General features: G+C 41.9%; 1 protein-coding gene across 8 annotated transcripts in view; it reads right to left on the bottom strand.

Annotated features, from left to right (window-relative positions):
* The window catches only part of PRKAG2 (protein kinase AMP-activated non-catalytic subunit gamma 2), a 343500-nt gene that overhangs the window by 102561 nt on the left and 225974 nt on the right, over positions 1-14965 (bottom strand). Inside the window, exon 1 of one of the 8 annotated variants that reach the window (XM_061586933.1) lies at positions 4304-4381. The exons of 6 other annotated variants lie outside the window; for them this stretch is intronic. In XM_061586933.1, the coding sequence (XP_061442917.1) occupies positions 4304-4307 (4 nt within the window). In that variant the 5' untranslated portion in view covers positions 4308-4381. Of the gene's footprint in view, positions 1-2532; positions 2771-4303; positions 4382-14965 lie in introns of those variants that run through there. One more of the 8 variants, XM_061586932.1, reaches the window with a different exon arrangement.

Here is a 14965-nt window from a genome sequence, read left to right as displayed (position 1 = left end):
GCTTAATACATTCCCTGATACAATGTGTTTTAATCTATAATGTTTTTACAGGCATGTAAGTGTTTTCAGAGAGCTTGAAGTTTTGGTGGAAGCTGCAAATGAGGAAAATAGCAATCCACTTAAAGAAAATGTAATCCACGGCATTAGATCTGATAACTGTGGCTGCTAGGATCCATCTATTGCAAGGGCTAATGAGCTAACAAGTCAGCTGAAGAGCTTTCCAACTGCAAAAGGCTATGCCAAAATGTTAATAAACAGACACATAGGAGCCAAGCCACATTGTCAGCAACGTAATCAGCATACCAATAAAGAAAAGTCAGTGAGGTGGTTCTGATGACTTACTTCCATCTGCAAAGAAACCAAGGAGAATGGCAGATTTCTATCACTTTTCATGTGCTGCACTATCCATTAGGGATGTTCTAGAATTCCATCCAATTCAGATTTGGTACCAATTTTTCCATTCATTCACTTATTCTCAATCACTGAGGATTGGATTTTAATGTAGTTAATTTCTACAGTTATTTTTGATAACAGACCTCTTTTTTTAATCTGCCTTTAAAAAAACAATTGTAAGAATGATATTTATCAATATTTCCTTCAAAATATTGTCATTTCCTTTAAAACTATAAATATTAATATCAATTTTTTCCCAAGCAAAAATACCCCATGGATTGATAAAAGCAGAAGCTAGGGGATATAGAACAAACTCAAATTGATCCCAGCCTGTTAAGTCAATGGAATGCTTTCAAACTGTCAGGATGTATGGTTAGGATTCTGATGTTTCTGAGAATGAGCTAGGAGAGGGGGGCAGCTGGGCTGAGGCGTCTGAAGGGGAGGGGGAGGCTTCCCAGATAGAGGGGGAAAATCTTGAACAGACAACAGACTCGTTTCCCACGCACTCCCCCCCTAGGAATGTGCTGCAGTTACAGACAGAGAGGGAGGAGGAGGACCAAGGCCGTTCGGCTGCAGAGAAGGGTAGAGAGAAATCGCCTGAAGTGTTGGGCCAACCCCCCCCACTTCCTACCATCCTTTCCGAATCAGAAGGGGAGGAGGCAGCCGCCCCCCCATCGCCCCGCACCCGAAGACAGTTAAAAAGGCGCCAAAGAAAAGAGGAGGGAAGGGGCGTAGATGTGGGCAGTTTGAGGCGGAGTGAGAGGATCCGGGCCCGAAAGCCCCCTTGATAAGGGACGGGGAATGTTTGAAACTCTGTTCTATCAACTCTCTTCCATGCCGCGGGTTTTGGTTCATGTTAAGAGTTCATGAGGCGGAGAAGCCTATGTCTGGAAATTACTCTAATAAAAACTGATTTGCTTTCATCAAGTGATTCTGTTCTTGAGTCCCAACCCGGGCACGACACAAACTGGCACCAGCCAACGGATCCCATCCCTACTATCGATAGATAGATCTTATTATGTAATTTTCATTCTTGGTTGAATTTTCATTCTTTTAAAAAATATTGTTTTGATTGACCTATAGTATGTATTGTATTTCTACTGTTTATTTCTTTTTTAATATGTATTAATGCTCTTCACTACTTTGGGTATGTTTGGGCCAGAAAGCAGTATATGAATAAGCTATGCCATATTGTACTGACACAGGGTGAAAAGAAGTAAAGTGCTAAGATGGAGGTATCTTCAACCACAAATACATTAGATAAGGCTAAGGGCCAAATGAGACATGACCTGGGAGATACCAAATGCATCTTCCCAACATCTTTTTCTTCTACTAAAAACAGTAGTCCCTGAACTTTTTTCCTCTATGGACCACTTGAAAATTGCTGAGGGTCTTGGCAGACCATGCACTGTGCTAGGTGCTGTATGATTTTTAATTGTATTTTTATAAACATGCTGCACACCACTTTAATGAAACTTGCAGACCACCAGTGGTCCACAGACCACAATTTGGGACCCCCTGTACTAAAGGCAGCTGTTGAATATCAATATTATGCCTGTATGTTTTCCCTTCTACCAATAGCAGGTTTTTGTGGAGGGGGGAAATTTGGAGTGGGGCTTAGTTGTGGGCAGAAAGGGTTAGACCCCCCTATCCACTCTTACCCAAGCCTCAATCACAGAAGCTTGTTCACTTTGAAATGGATGATTCCTAATTGCTCTATTTTATTTATTAATTTATTATTTGATTTCCTCCCAGTAGGAGCCCAGGGCGGCAAACAAAAGCACTAAAAACACTTTAAAACATCATAAAAACAGACTTTAAAATACATTAAAACAAAACAAATTTCAAACATATTTTAAAAAATGTTTTGAAGACATCTAGTTCTGTGTACAATCCTGGCCAATTTTGCACATACACCAACAGGCCCTTGAAGTGGAAAAAGGCTTGGTGTTCAGCCTTTTTGCTTTGCTTTAGATTTGTGCATCTATGTTAACGTAAGACTGGATTTGTAGTTAATCAGTCTTGTACCTTTCACAACAGCTTATGCGCTCCTTTTCTGGCACTGCTCAGGATCTGGGCACGTGGAATCATTTCTCTCAGTGCTTAATATTTTTCCAAACCTTTTAAGTGTTTTCTTACCATTTTTGTTCCAACATGTCAAATAAGCAGATATTCCATGTGCAGTGTATAAAGGCATGGTGCAAAGTGTTCTCTTCTGCCAGAATCCTTACATAAATGAGGACAGCCTTCCACCCTTCCTTAGTTTGGACTGTTCTGTTAGCAGTGAAAACAGATGAGTAGGCAGGCTATGGCTGATGAATGTTAAGTAGTCTGTCACTTGTAGCAAAGCTGAGCAGGGCCTGCTATTTCTTCATTAGGCTGATTCATTGCAAAGAATACCAGGCATTTAAGTCAATTGCTGCAAATTTCATGTGGTAACAGCTGACTGCAGTTGCTTAATGGCTGTTACGGCACATACAAAGCAGCAGGTGAAAAATGTGTTGATTGTTTGTAATGAAAGGTCTTCGGGGATAGGAAACCACATATAGAAGCAAGCAGCTGTGCATGGTAATCACAGCAGGGCTACCACATTGCAACTGGGAAACTGCTTTTCCCTTAACAAAACAGTGGGAGACACAGTTTTTGCTGCCTCATTCCTCCACTGGTTCTCTTTACTTAGGCACTCAGACTCTGCATAGAATTGGGCTGTATAAGATCTTAGATGAGCCATCAATCTCTGCCCAAGTCCTCCTCCCAATCTATAATATTTATTTGATTTGTTTATATGAAAATGTATAGGCTACTTTTGCACTCAGAGGACCCTCCAGGTGCCACTAAAAAAACCACACACACAATGACAAATACAATAACAATTTAACTAAATCAAAATTTGAGTTCTGGCCAGGAACCAGAGTATCCATAATTTTGGTTCTTGGCTATTTTGATGTTTAGGTGTTTTTGATAATAGTGGCTGAGCATCTTGGACAACTCCTTGAAATCTCAGACTAAAATCCAGAATTGTTTCACTGGCCCACTGACATTGGAGACACCAGTCTCCATTGTAATAGGTTTACATTCCAACAATAGTAATAGTTTAATAGTTTTGTATATTTTATTATTATATATTACTGTATATTTGTTATGTATGTCCCTGAACCTTTGAGTTAAAGGAAAGAATACACATTTTAACCACCACCATTAAATATTGACAGCAAAACCAAAAGCATCACTAACTGGGACAACTAACCAGTACTGAATGTATATCAAAATAAAACAAATCTTGCTAAGCATAGGAAGACCAATAAGAAAGGGGCCAGATGAATCTCCTGAGGGAGGGGGTTCTACAGTCTGGGTGCTGCGACAATGAAGGCCCTGTAGTATATTCCCACCAAGTGCCCTTTTGATGGAGGTGGGACACAGAACTAGATCTCTTCTAAAAACCAAAATGGGCAGGCAGGATCATGTGGAAGCAAGTAGTCCTTCTGGATTGGGGGGGGGTGAGGGGAAGTGATGATAATACTAATACTAATAACTATGGGGATAATAATATACCAGACAATACTGTGGTAAAGATTATTGAGACAATGAACATGAAGGCCTTGAATAATTGGAAGTATAAAAGTATAAATGCAAAGGGTTATTAAAGCAGGAACATCTTTGCATTCAACAAATCTTTCAGACTGTTGTACTCGGAATGTTTGCAACTGTTCCTGCCCTGGACAGAGCTATTTTCCAGCTAATTGGAAGGGCCATTCTTCTTCATCTTATTATTCAAACACATTAGCCAACGAACAAGAGCTAACACATCCAAGTAGCCCTTGATGGAACATATCCTTGACCTCTGTTAATGTCACAACAACTGCTAAGACAACACAACCCTGACATGCTGCCCTCCAACTCTGTCACTTACGCATGAGCCGGTTGCTCTCAAACGATGTATCACAGGCCTGCTTGCACTGGGTGTGGGTTACACTGCAGGAAACAATGCCTAGACATCCTTGGCTTTATTTACTGACCACATCACCTGGTTTTTCATTCTCTTATAGAATATTTGACATTCTTCAGCACTGAAGGCTTTAAAGGAACAAGGTTCACTATGTTGCAGCTAAGCCCTGCATGTTTTCGTGCTAGTGTTATCTTATCCCTGTTAACCTTGCCATTCTATGAGTAACATTAGCTGCACTCAGACCCATGCAGACTTCATGCAAAATATAATATATATAAATTCTGCACCCCAAATTCTGTGACAAGAAATGCTGAATACTTTGCCAGTTATAAATATGCAAATTAAGTAAAGTTGCAGAGGTTTCTCCACTGCAGCACTATTTCGATTTTTAAAAAAAGAAGTCCATGTCGTTCATAGGCAAAGCAACTTCTTCAAAGAATTCATAATGAACTTGCAGAATTTGCTGTCACAAGGTGTGGTGATGCCACTAGATTAAATGGCTTTAAGAAAAGGATCAGAGAGGTTGCCAACCTTCTTGGACTAGGGGGCACATTTTGAATTTTGAGAGAGCGCTGAGTATGCCAGTCACAAAATGGCTACCATGGGGTGTGTGGCATAACACAAAATGGCTGCCATGGGGGCCTGGCAAGACACAAAATTAGAAAAAGGAAGTCGTTCTTGTTCTTTTCCCCCTCCCCCCTCCGGTTTACTGTGGGAAGTCAGCTATGTCCTGCAGGCCCTGATTGTGGAAATACAACTATTAAAGGCTCAGTAACCCTGTTTTCTGCAATGCCAATCCTAAACAAACCCTAAGGTGCCATTCTGTACCCATTTACCTGGGAGTAAGCCCCATTAAACACAAAGAGACTCAAACATGTATACCATTGTACAGGCATACCCCGCTTTAACATACGCAATGGGACCGGAGCGTGTATGTAAAGTGAAAATGTACTTAAAGTGAAGCAATTATCTATGCATGTACTGCACTGAAATCGCCACTAAATGGCAGCGGCATCATGCCATTAAGTGTCCGTAATTGCGAAGCACGCATACGTTAAGCGGCGAAAGGTGGAGTATGGAGCATGTACGTTATAGCGAGGCGACGTTAAGTGAAGCGACGTTAAGCGGGGTATGCCTGTACTGTAAGTTATCTATACAGTGAATTCTTGATGAGTGCTTGTCAACTCTTACAAAGTGGGAGACATACCTAAGCCTCTTTGCAAAGTTCCTCCATTTGCAGAAACTACCTGAGCTCAGGCAAACCCAGCACAGGAAAGATGCATTCTGGTTGCTAGGTAAAAAGGAAGGGCAAACTCAGAGGGGAAGGTATTGCCTTCTGGTTGGTCAATATTGGAAATAGGACACTGGACTATACAGACCCTTGGTTCAATCAATTAGAACTCTTCTTATGTTCTTCCATTCTTATCTCATTTCCTCTAGTGATGGGAAAAAGCAAGGAATTAAACAGACACTGTAACTCCACCCTAGTCACTGGAAATTTTACCCAGAAACTCTTCTAGCTTCTCAGATTTCACCAGGCATTTCCCACAGTCTATCAAACATACCTTCACATCCATACGGGCTAGAAACCTGCAGGTATTTTAAATTAAAGCTGTGATTCTTAAGAAGCCACATTCTGTGCACAGTAGCACATTCTGCATGTTTTCTTTGCTCCCACAGAATCACAATATATACAGAGTCCTGGTAAAACTGATGCAACAACAGGGCTGAAGAAAGATCCCCCTAGTTATTTGAGGGCTCATTCCACCCCTTGATTGTGTAGGTCAAGTGAGAAGAGGTTCCTATCTCAAAATAAGATGCTAATAAACCTGGCTAATTATAACCAGATCCTATACTCCAAAATAACTTCCACGGTGCTCAGTTAGTTACTCCCAAGTAACCATTCACAAATTTGCAAGGAAAAGGGTTGTGTTATATAGTAAAATAAAATGAAATAAATCCTCCACAATCTAGATATTGGCACAATAAACCCCTCTGGTATCACTGAGGATTTGTAAAACAGCCTATATACTATGCATGTTGTCGAGAACATGGAATGTTAATGCATGTCAAACTATTATGCTATCTGACTGGCATGCATGCGGATATTTCTAAAGATGGAAAAGAGGCCAACACCAACAGTTGAGTTAGGGTATTTCTTGGAGTAGGACAACTATGTTTTTGTTTTTTGTTAGTTAATATTTCTAAGTTGCTTTTTAATCCAATGCCTCCAAAGTAGCTTACAAAGAAAAACAATCAAAACAAAGCATTAGATATAAGCAACAAGACTGAGAACATTAAATGGGCACGTTGAGTGATCTATTAAAGGCGCAAGTAAGGATGTGTCCTGGAGGCAACTTCCTGTCCTTCTTTTGCTCCCTAAACTCTAAGCACAAAGAACAGGTATTCTTTCTTTCTTGCACCATTATAGCACATCTGCAGACATACAGCTCACTCGGCACATGCTGGTCTCCCACCTGATACAGCTAGGGCAAGGGGGATGGGCAGAGAATCAGGACTCAATGCTACCAAATCCTACAGTCAATCTTGTCACCACCAGCTTGCTTTTTATATATATATGTACTGTCTAAAGTGCATCATTATGGTGGTAGTGTCTGCCTGTTTGTAGGGAGAGATTGTATATTGTAAGGACCCCTGGAGATTGCAGTGAGACTCTGTAGACTCCACAGATAAGGAACACAGAGAAACATTTCATCTCTCAAAGGGATCCTTGTCAGTGAAGGCTGAGCGATCCATGATCAGTATGGGAATGCAATACAACAGTATCTCCAAATCTGTTACTCTACTTCACCCCAAAAGAATGAATGGCAACCATCCCTTTACCTGGGGGAGAAAAAAGGTGTGACTTTGGGGCTCTATTGGGGTGAGGTCTAACCATCTTCTCCCTTGCCCCTGTTGACCTCAGGAATCCTAGATTTTAAGGATCAAGCCTGTTCTTATCTGAACAGGTTTGACCTTATTAAGAGATCAAAACTCAGTGGTAGAGTACAGCCTTGCATGAAAAGAAGTATTCCAAATACAACTGGGAAAGGTTCCAGTCTGAAACCCTGACTGGCTCCTGCTAGTCAGTATAGACTAGGGGTGGCTGTCCTTTGGCCTTCCAGATCTTGTTAGACGACAGCTCCCATCATCACTGGCCATTGGCCATGCTGCCTATGATGGAGTTGGAGTCCCATTACATCTGGAGGGTTGTAGGTTAGCGACCCCCTTGGGTAGATAATATGACATCTGACTCCGTATAAGGCAACTTCCTATGTTCATCCAGTAGCCTCATGTTCGGTTTCTTTTATTGGTCACACTAAAGTGTAATTTAAGTTTTAGAACTGACAGATATTGCTGACCACTCCTCAGACTTGATTGCTCAGCCTTCAGTCATTGTGGGATCCCATTAGTAGCAACAAAGCGAAAGGTAATCTACAACTCCTATGTAGGAGACTGAACTTTCATAAATAAAAAGCCCTCTGAAAGAGTGTTGCATGTTCTGTACCATCTAATGCCTCCACTAAATATGGTGCAGTGGGTGGCAACCAGGAAAGCAGTCTTCTTGATAGTTGAACCCATTTATAGAATGCCCTCTCCAGAAAGGCTCACCTTTCATCAACATTGTATATGTGTGTATGCAGAGAGAGAAAAGCACAGGGTATTTGTTTTTTTTAAAGGCATTTTAATCTTAAAATCAGATCTGGTTTTATGCTGCATTGTCTGCTGTTTTTATTTTATTTTTGTATATTTTTTGTATTTGACAATGTCATCTTCACTGAAATGTTGCAGACCACCCTGGTAAATTCTATCCGAAAGGTGGATATAAATCTTTGTTATCAAATAAATATACAAAGTTGTAATGTACCTGGGAGTGAGGCCCGTTAAATTCAGTGGGACTTACTTTCAAGTAACAATGCATAGTATCAGGCTATTAAAAGAGTTTAGGTTTGGTAGGCCTGCGCACAACCTCTTAACAAAGCAATACGGTATGTCTAGCAAGCCGACTACTAGCCTGGGAATACAACTTCCTTTTATTCTTTGGGTTGCAGGGGTTGAATGGAAAAAAGCTAGCGCCTCTTAGAGGACAAGCTCTTGCAAAAATAAAACCTTAAGTTTGCCATCCCCTCTCCTTTATGATGCTGGATTTTTCAACATATAGGTGTTGTTTTCTTGCTAGGAGAACAATTAAAATGCTCTCCAAAGTGAGCTAGCACCTTTTCAAATTCAAAATGAATTTGAGTGCAGCTTCAGCCCATGGGGAGATGGCGGCAGGGGTGTGAGGCAGGGGAAGACAGCATTGGCTGATTCAGACTTATAGTCCAGCTCATCATCATCATTCTTATCTTGATAACCTGGGAAATTAATCTCTTTGTGAATGTGTGTCGCAGTGTGATTCCTTGGACACCTGCCAAAGCTCTCCTGGAGAAATGAGCAATGACTGCTTGGTTCCTGTTTGACAGAAAATAAACTGCTTGTGGCCCGCTCCTGATTCCTACTGTACTTAGTGACAGAAAATTCATGATGGCTGTAATGAAGGATCACATTTGCAGCTTGTATGTTTGACCAGTTTGTCCTCAGAATCTTCTGCCTTGCCTCAGAGTTGCCCCTTAGGGCACCATTTCTCTAGTTCCCACATAAATGGATGCCCTTGTTGCACACAAGCTTTCCTACCATCTCTCACTTCCCCCTCCCCCCCTATAATCATACAAACAGGAATTTCACCTGCTATAAAAGAAAGATCAGTATGGGATTTTGGTTTCTCTGCCATTCATTCTTTCTTGCCTTTAGCTTTTCAGGGACACTCCCAGAATCCATTCTAGAAGCTATGTAAGAAGACATCCATTTCTGTTCTGCCCTGTATTCGTCACATGCTGTGCTGTTTCCATTTCACTGCAGTTCGTCTCCCACCAAAAACTACATTAATTGTCTCACTCTCCACTCTGGCACAATTATGTTATTCCATCCAATTCATTTCAGTGCAAAGGAAACAAAATGCAAATAGGAAGAAAATGTAATTGGTTATATACCATTTGTGGACTGAAAGCAACAACAGCAAATGCCAATTGCATTTGCTGGATTGATTTCCATTCCAGACATGGGATGAATAAGCTAACACTGGCAATTTCTGCTGCTGTTTCTGTTTTCATCAGAATCCTCTGACATCCCTGTTCGCTCCAGAACAAATTAAGGCATGCGTTTATTGCTGTTTGGACTCTCCTGTAACTAGGCTAATTCCCAACAGAAGCCCTTTAAAAAGAAATTCTATGACTGCCCTGTTATTGACTGCTTGTGAAGAAGCTGATCAGGCAATTGTCTCTGGCTGTAGTTCCCTTGAAAGCGTACGCGTTTGCCCTTGAGGTTCGGCACACTTGGACTAAACGCACCACAAGGCGGCTTTGTGAGTCTGGCTCTGGGACGGATGTCAGCTGTTGGCTCCTCTCAACACTCTACTTGCACACGGTAGGAAATGGCTGGCCAGGGACAAGACCGACCAGCCTGCCAGCAGCATTCAGTCCAAGTCATGCCTACGTTTCTTCACAGGCTTTGTGAAGCAGCTCTCTTCTCCAGGAAACTCCCAATTCAGGTAGTCGCCCATCCCCAGCCTTTCTCCCCTCAAATGATCCCTTTGCCTCACTACCCAAAATCACTCTCTTGTTCTGATTAACGTAAGACTATGAGAAGAGCCCTGCTGAATGAGACCAAAGGTCTGTTTAGTCCAGCATCCTGTTTCCCACAGTGTGCTGACATCCATAGCCCAGTAACAGCCTGGACACAGACAAACAGGCTGAGGGACCGGTGGTACTGAACGAAGGGGCTTTGGGCTTGAGCCTCACCACTGACCCTGAGACCCCTGAATGTCTGTACACCCCAGAGACTACAGGCCCCAAGCCCATTCCATCAAGGGCCCAGCATACTCCCTTTCAAAGGCCTCATGCTCTGCTGAGCTAGTAGGTCAATGAGCTCATGAGGAGATGATAAGAGTGTGGCCTTTGGACCAGAGGGCTGCTCCTTTAAGGGGGTGGAGCCTGAGAGGTGTAGCATGGCTCAGAGCATAAATGGGATTCAATTAAGACTCAGCTTGCCTTGGAACAAGTAGTCTGCTCCCTAGCTTCTGTCAAGGATCCTGAAACCACTGATCTCCGGGTGACTCAAGCATTACAAGATGGGGAGAACAACTTGTCTCTGTCTACTCTGCTCACCCTATGGGCTTATTCTCCCCAGTGCTGCCTTCAGTCCATCACCAAAACCAAATTCTCTTCGATGTTATTCAATAAAATTCACTATGTTCGCGTCTCTATTTCAGCTCCCTGCTCCCCTCAAAATGTGCACATGTGATCTAGGGTGGCTTCAAGCATCACATTCAGGGGTGTAGTCATCTGGAGTTGCAGGGGGTCATAGATCTGTTTCTTTTTTGGGAGCAGGATCCCACTAAGGCCCCTATGTATGAGCCAATCAGCGTGAAAAGTAAGGATGTTAGCCAATGAGAAGAGTCCTTGACCTTTTGTGTTGATTGGAGCCAATCAAAGTGAAGGTGGTAAGTCAACCAGTGAGAAGAACTCAGTAGCTAATGCACAGCCCCCCCCCTTTTCATGCTGATTGGCTCCTAGTGATGTCTGTGATAGTGGAATGTGGATTTGTGAGATGACAGGGAGAGTAAGGGAGATGAGGCAAAATGGTAAGGGGGGCATGTCTTGAGGGGGTATGGCATGATTATCATGAAGGGGCCCTGAACTTCTTAATTTATCATGATCTAAATGCAGCAGTACCAAAATTCTGACATCCCTTTACACAGAGTTTTAAAGCCAAGCTAGTAACTTTTACAAGCTTATTTACAAAGCTGCCTTAAAGAGGCCCATCTCCCACTCAGAAAAAACACTGGCATTGCAGAGATGTCCAAAGAAAGTACTAGGTGGTCACCACTGCTGATCCAGGATGCATTTGATCTGGAGGTGCAAATATCCATATTTATTACTCTGGAGCCAGCCTGGCCCCTCTGCTCCCAGATGCAATGAGTGTGTGTGTTTTAATTTCATTCCTGAAAATAAGGAATTTTCTACAGGTGGAGACTGCAGAAAGGATATTTATATCCTGCCCTGGGCTCTACTGGGAGAAAGGGCGGGATATAAATCTGTATGTATGTATGTATGTATTTATTATTACGGTCAAAGACCCAACAGATATAAAATTTAACCAGTAATACAACAAGTATAAAAACAGTGCATATTAATACAAATATATTCTCAGTAAAAAGTTTTAAAACAGGGAAGGCTTTCTTAACATCTGGGCTAGATTAAGAAATTTAGCAATGGATTGTGTCATCAGCTTATCAACATATGATGTGAGGTATTGCAAATACCAATTAGTGGATCTACCAGGATAACGATTGATTATAGGAAAGATAAGTCTAGATCGTTCTAGATTATACAAATTACAACAGAACAGAATATCAGCCAGGGATTCAGTCTCAGTAAAAGTGCAGGGGCACAGGCACTTCTCTAGAGGGATACCTTGAAAGCAGCCTTCAAGGATCGCGGAAGGAAGACAATTAAATCTTGCTCTAGAGAAAGCCAGGTGGTATTTTGAGATGGACAGATCTGACAAATAGGCAGCATGATTAGGAAAAGCAAAGTTCAAGCCTAGCGACATAGGGGAGCAAATGGAGTTGGCTCTCGATCTTGAATATTGGAGATCAATGTCTTTGATACGTTGTTCTATAGTGTGATTTGCTGAGACCAAATCGATAACAGATAAAGCTCTAGTGAAAGGCCAAGCATCTTTGTTTTGGAAGTTCTTTGACCAGGAGCTGGTAAAGGGGTCTTTCCATAAAAGATGTAAATAGTCCTTAGAGGGGTCAGCATAGATCACTTTGATCCAATATCTAAAGGCCATGAGCCACGCCGTGCATTCAGTGGAATAAAGCCCAGCCTCTAGACGGAGACCAGCAGCAGATGCACAATGGGGCATACCAAAAATAGTTCTCAAAAAGCGAGATAAAACTGATTCGACCTTGGCATTAAAACTGGGGGCCCAAATCGGGACCCCGTATAGAAGTTGAGAAAGGATTTTATATTTGAAGACTTGAATCGCTGTTGCAATGTATTGCCCTCCCGTGGTGAAAAAGAAATGAAGTATGGCCTTAGTGATATTCAAGGCAGATTGAAATGTAGAAGAGATATGGGCAGTCCAAGACAGTGTAGCCTGGAAAGTGACCCCCAGGTATTTGAACTGCCTGACTTGATCTATTGAGTGTCCCTTAATGATCCAGGGATGGGTAGATATCCGGCAAGAGAATACCATAATCTTGGATTTAGAAAAATTAATAGTTAACGAATTTTTAGTGCAACATCCCATGAAGGCACGTAGAAGCCTTTAAGCCGATATTCGATAAGGACATTAAAACGGCATCATCGGCATATAAAAGCAAAGGGCATTTAATCCCAGCTAATTTGGGGTGTGTGAAAATTATCAGACAAGCAACAGTTGCTCAAAATCGTTGAGAAAGAGGTTAAATAATGTTGGAGCCAGAATACAGCCCTGGCGCACCCCACTAGAGGCCGGAGTGGGATTGGTCAGGCTTCCATCAGCACCACAGCAAACGCGAACAGAAGTACGATGGTAGAGAGAGCTGGTAAGAAAGAGCAATCTCTTGTCTATAGTAGATTGATACAGCCTGGACCAAAGTTTTGTTCTCAAAACAGAGTTGAAAGCTGCTTTAAGGTCCATAAAGGCGACTGATAAACCATTGCCAAAAGAGGAGGAATACTTCTTGGCTAGATGTGTTAGTACTAGACAGTGATCAATCGGAGATTTACCCTTTCTAAACCCTGCCTGCTCTCTGCCCAAGATATTTTCCTCCTCAATCTACGCTAGCAGCCTGAGATTAAGAAAACTGGCATATAATTTGCCCACAATAGATAAAAGGCTAATAGGCCTATAATTAGTGGAAGATAATAATGAGTAATCATATAAAACAATGGAGGCATCAGAGGGAGCAGCAAGGCCAGCATCCATAATTCGAGATCTAAGAGCGGTGGCCCTAGAGGAAGTGAGAAAGGAGGTTACCTTATTAGAGGAAGCGACAGACCAAAGGAGTCTCTTATAACTGGGACATGAGTCCTTATCTGCAAAATGCGGATGAGCAGCAAAATGACCGGGTTCAGCCAGTGACAATGTAAAATTTAAAGGGAAATGATCGCTATCAAATTTGTCCGCTATCGTAAAATTAGAGGTCCGAGGAAACAAAGGATGGAAATTAAAACATAATCAATCACACTGCTGCCATGGGAAGAGGTAAACGTAAATTCTGGACTATTCCCTAGTTTTACATGACCATTTAAAATCAGCAGATTAAGTCTAGAGCTGAGTCATACAAATTCCGACATAATTTACTCTAAGATCTTTAGACGTTCTTTGGTATCTGGGCATATAATTGCAAGAGTCAAGGATGCCCCATAAGGGCGAATTTAGGAGACCGTTGTTATTTGGGCCAATTCTCGCATTAAGATCCCCAAGAATAATAAGGTTTGCCCTGGGATATGAAGAGATAAGGTCTAAAATAAATCTCTCCAAAGTATCCCAGGACAACTTAACATCCTTCTTAGAGGCAGCAGGAGGAATGTAAACATTAAACAATAAAAAGGTTGCAAATTTAAATTTCAATAAGCCCGCGAGGGCAAAATTATCACAAGCACCCAGCACCGTGAAATTAGCCTGAAGGGAGGTGGATATGAGAATCGCCAAACCAGCCCTGGGTCTGCCCCTACCGTTAGCAGACAGAGCAAATAGCTCAAATGTGATATAAATCTAATGAATAAACAGCAGCTTGAGTCATTGATTTGAGGAGCTGCCACCAAGAAAGCTTGGTTCATGTATTATGGTGGCCCAAGGCCTGGGAAGTGGCACAACACACTTCTTCGAAGCCCAAATCTCTTTTGTTGAGAGACTGCCTACATTGCCCCACAAGGCTCATGTGAACATAGCACTCCTTACACAAGGAGTGTCCCTTACACAATCCAACTGCAATGCAGATATATTAAAACCAGTAGATGACTTAATACTGATTTCAACTGAACAGCACCCTAAGGGACCTTAACCTATGTCTTTCTAAAAGACCTACTCTAGTATAGTCAAAATCTACTGGACTCAAAGGAGAAGCAGTGTCTGGGTGAAAAATCTGGGGTGAATTATGCAAACCAGGCATCTACTTAGACTTCCACAATAGTTTTTGTTCTTCAGGTCTCTAAATAATTTAGATTTTTGCCAACAGAGATGATAGAATCATAGAATAATAGAATAGTAGAGTTGGAAGGGGCCTATAAGGCCATCAAGTCCAACCCCCTGCTCAACGCAGGAATCCAAATCAAAGCATTCCCAGCAAATGGCTGGAATGCCTCCAGTGTCAGAGAGCCCACTACCTCTCTAAGTAATTGGTTCCATTGTTGTATGGCTCCAACAGTTAGGGAGTTTTTCCTGATGGTCAGTCGAAAATTATCTGGAACAAAAGAACCTGCAGAGATTGTAAAGTTAACTAACGAGGCATAAAAATTTGCTTTAAAAGAAAACTATCTGCCATAAAATATGCCATATTCTATACCATTCCAACGATTTTGCCTTTCTGTGGCA

This window comes from Rhineura floridana, chromosome 10, assembly GCF_030035675.1.
Source record: "Rhineura floridana isolate rRhiFlo1 chromosome 10, rRhiFlo1.hap2, whole genome shotgun sequence".
In the NCBI taxonomy this organism is placed as follows: Eukaryota; Metazoa; Chordata; class Lepidosauria; order Squamata; family Rhineuridae; genus Rhineura; species Rhineura floridana.
Note: the sequence above shows the minus strand (reverse complement) of the source record. Positions and strands in the feature narration are given on the sequence as shown.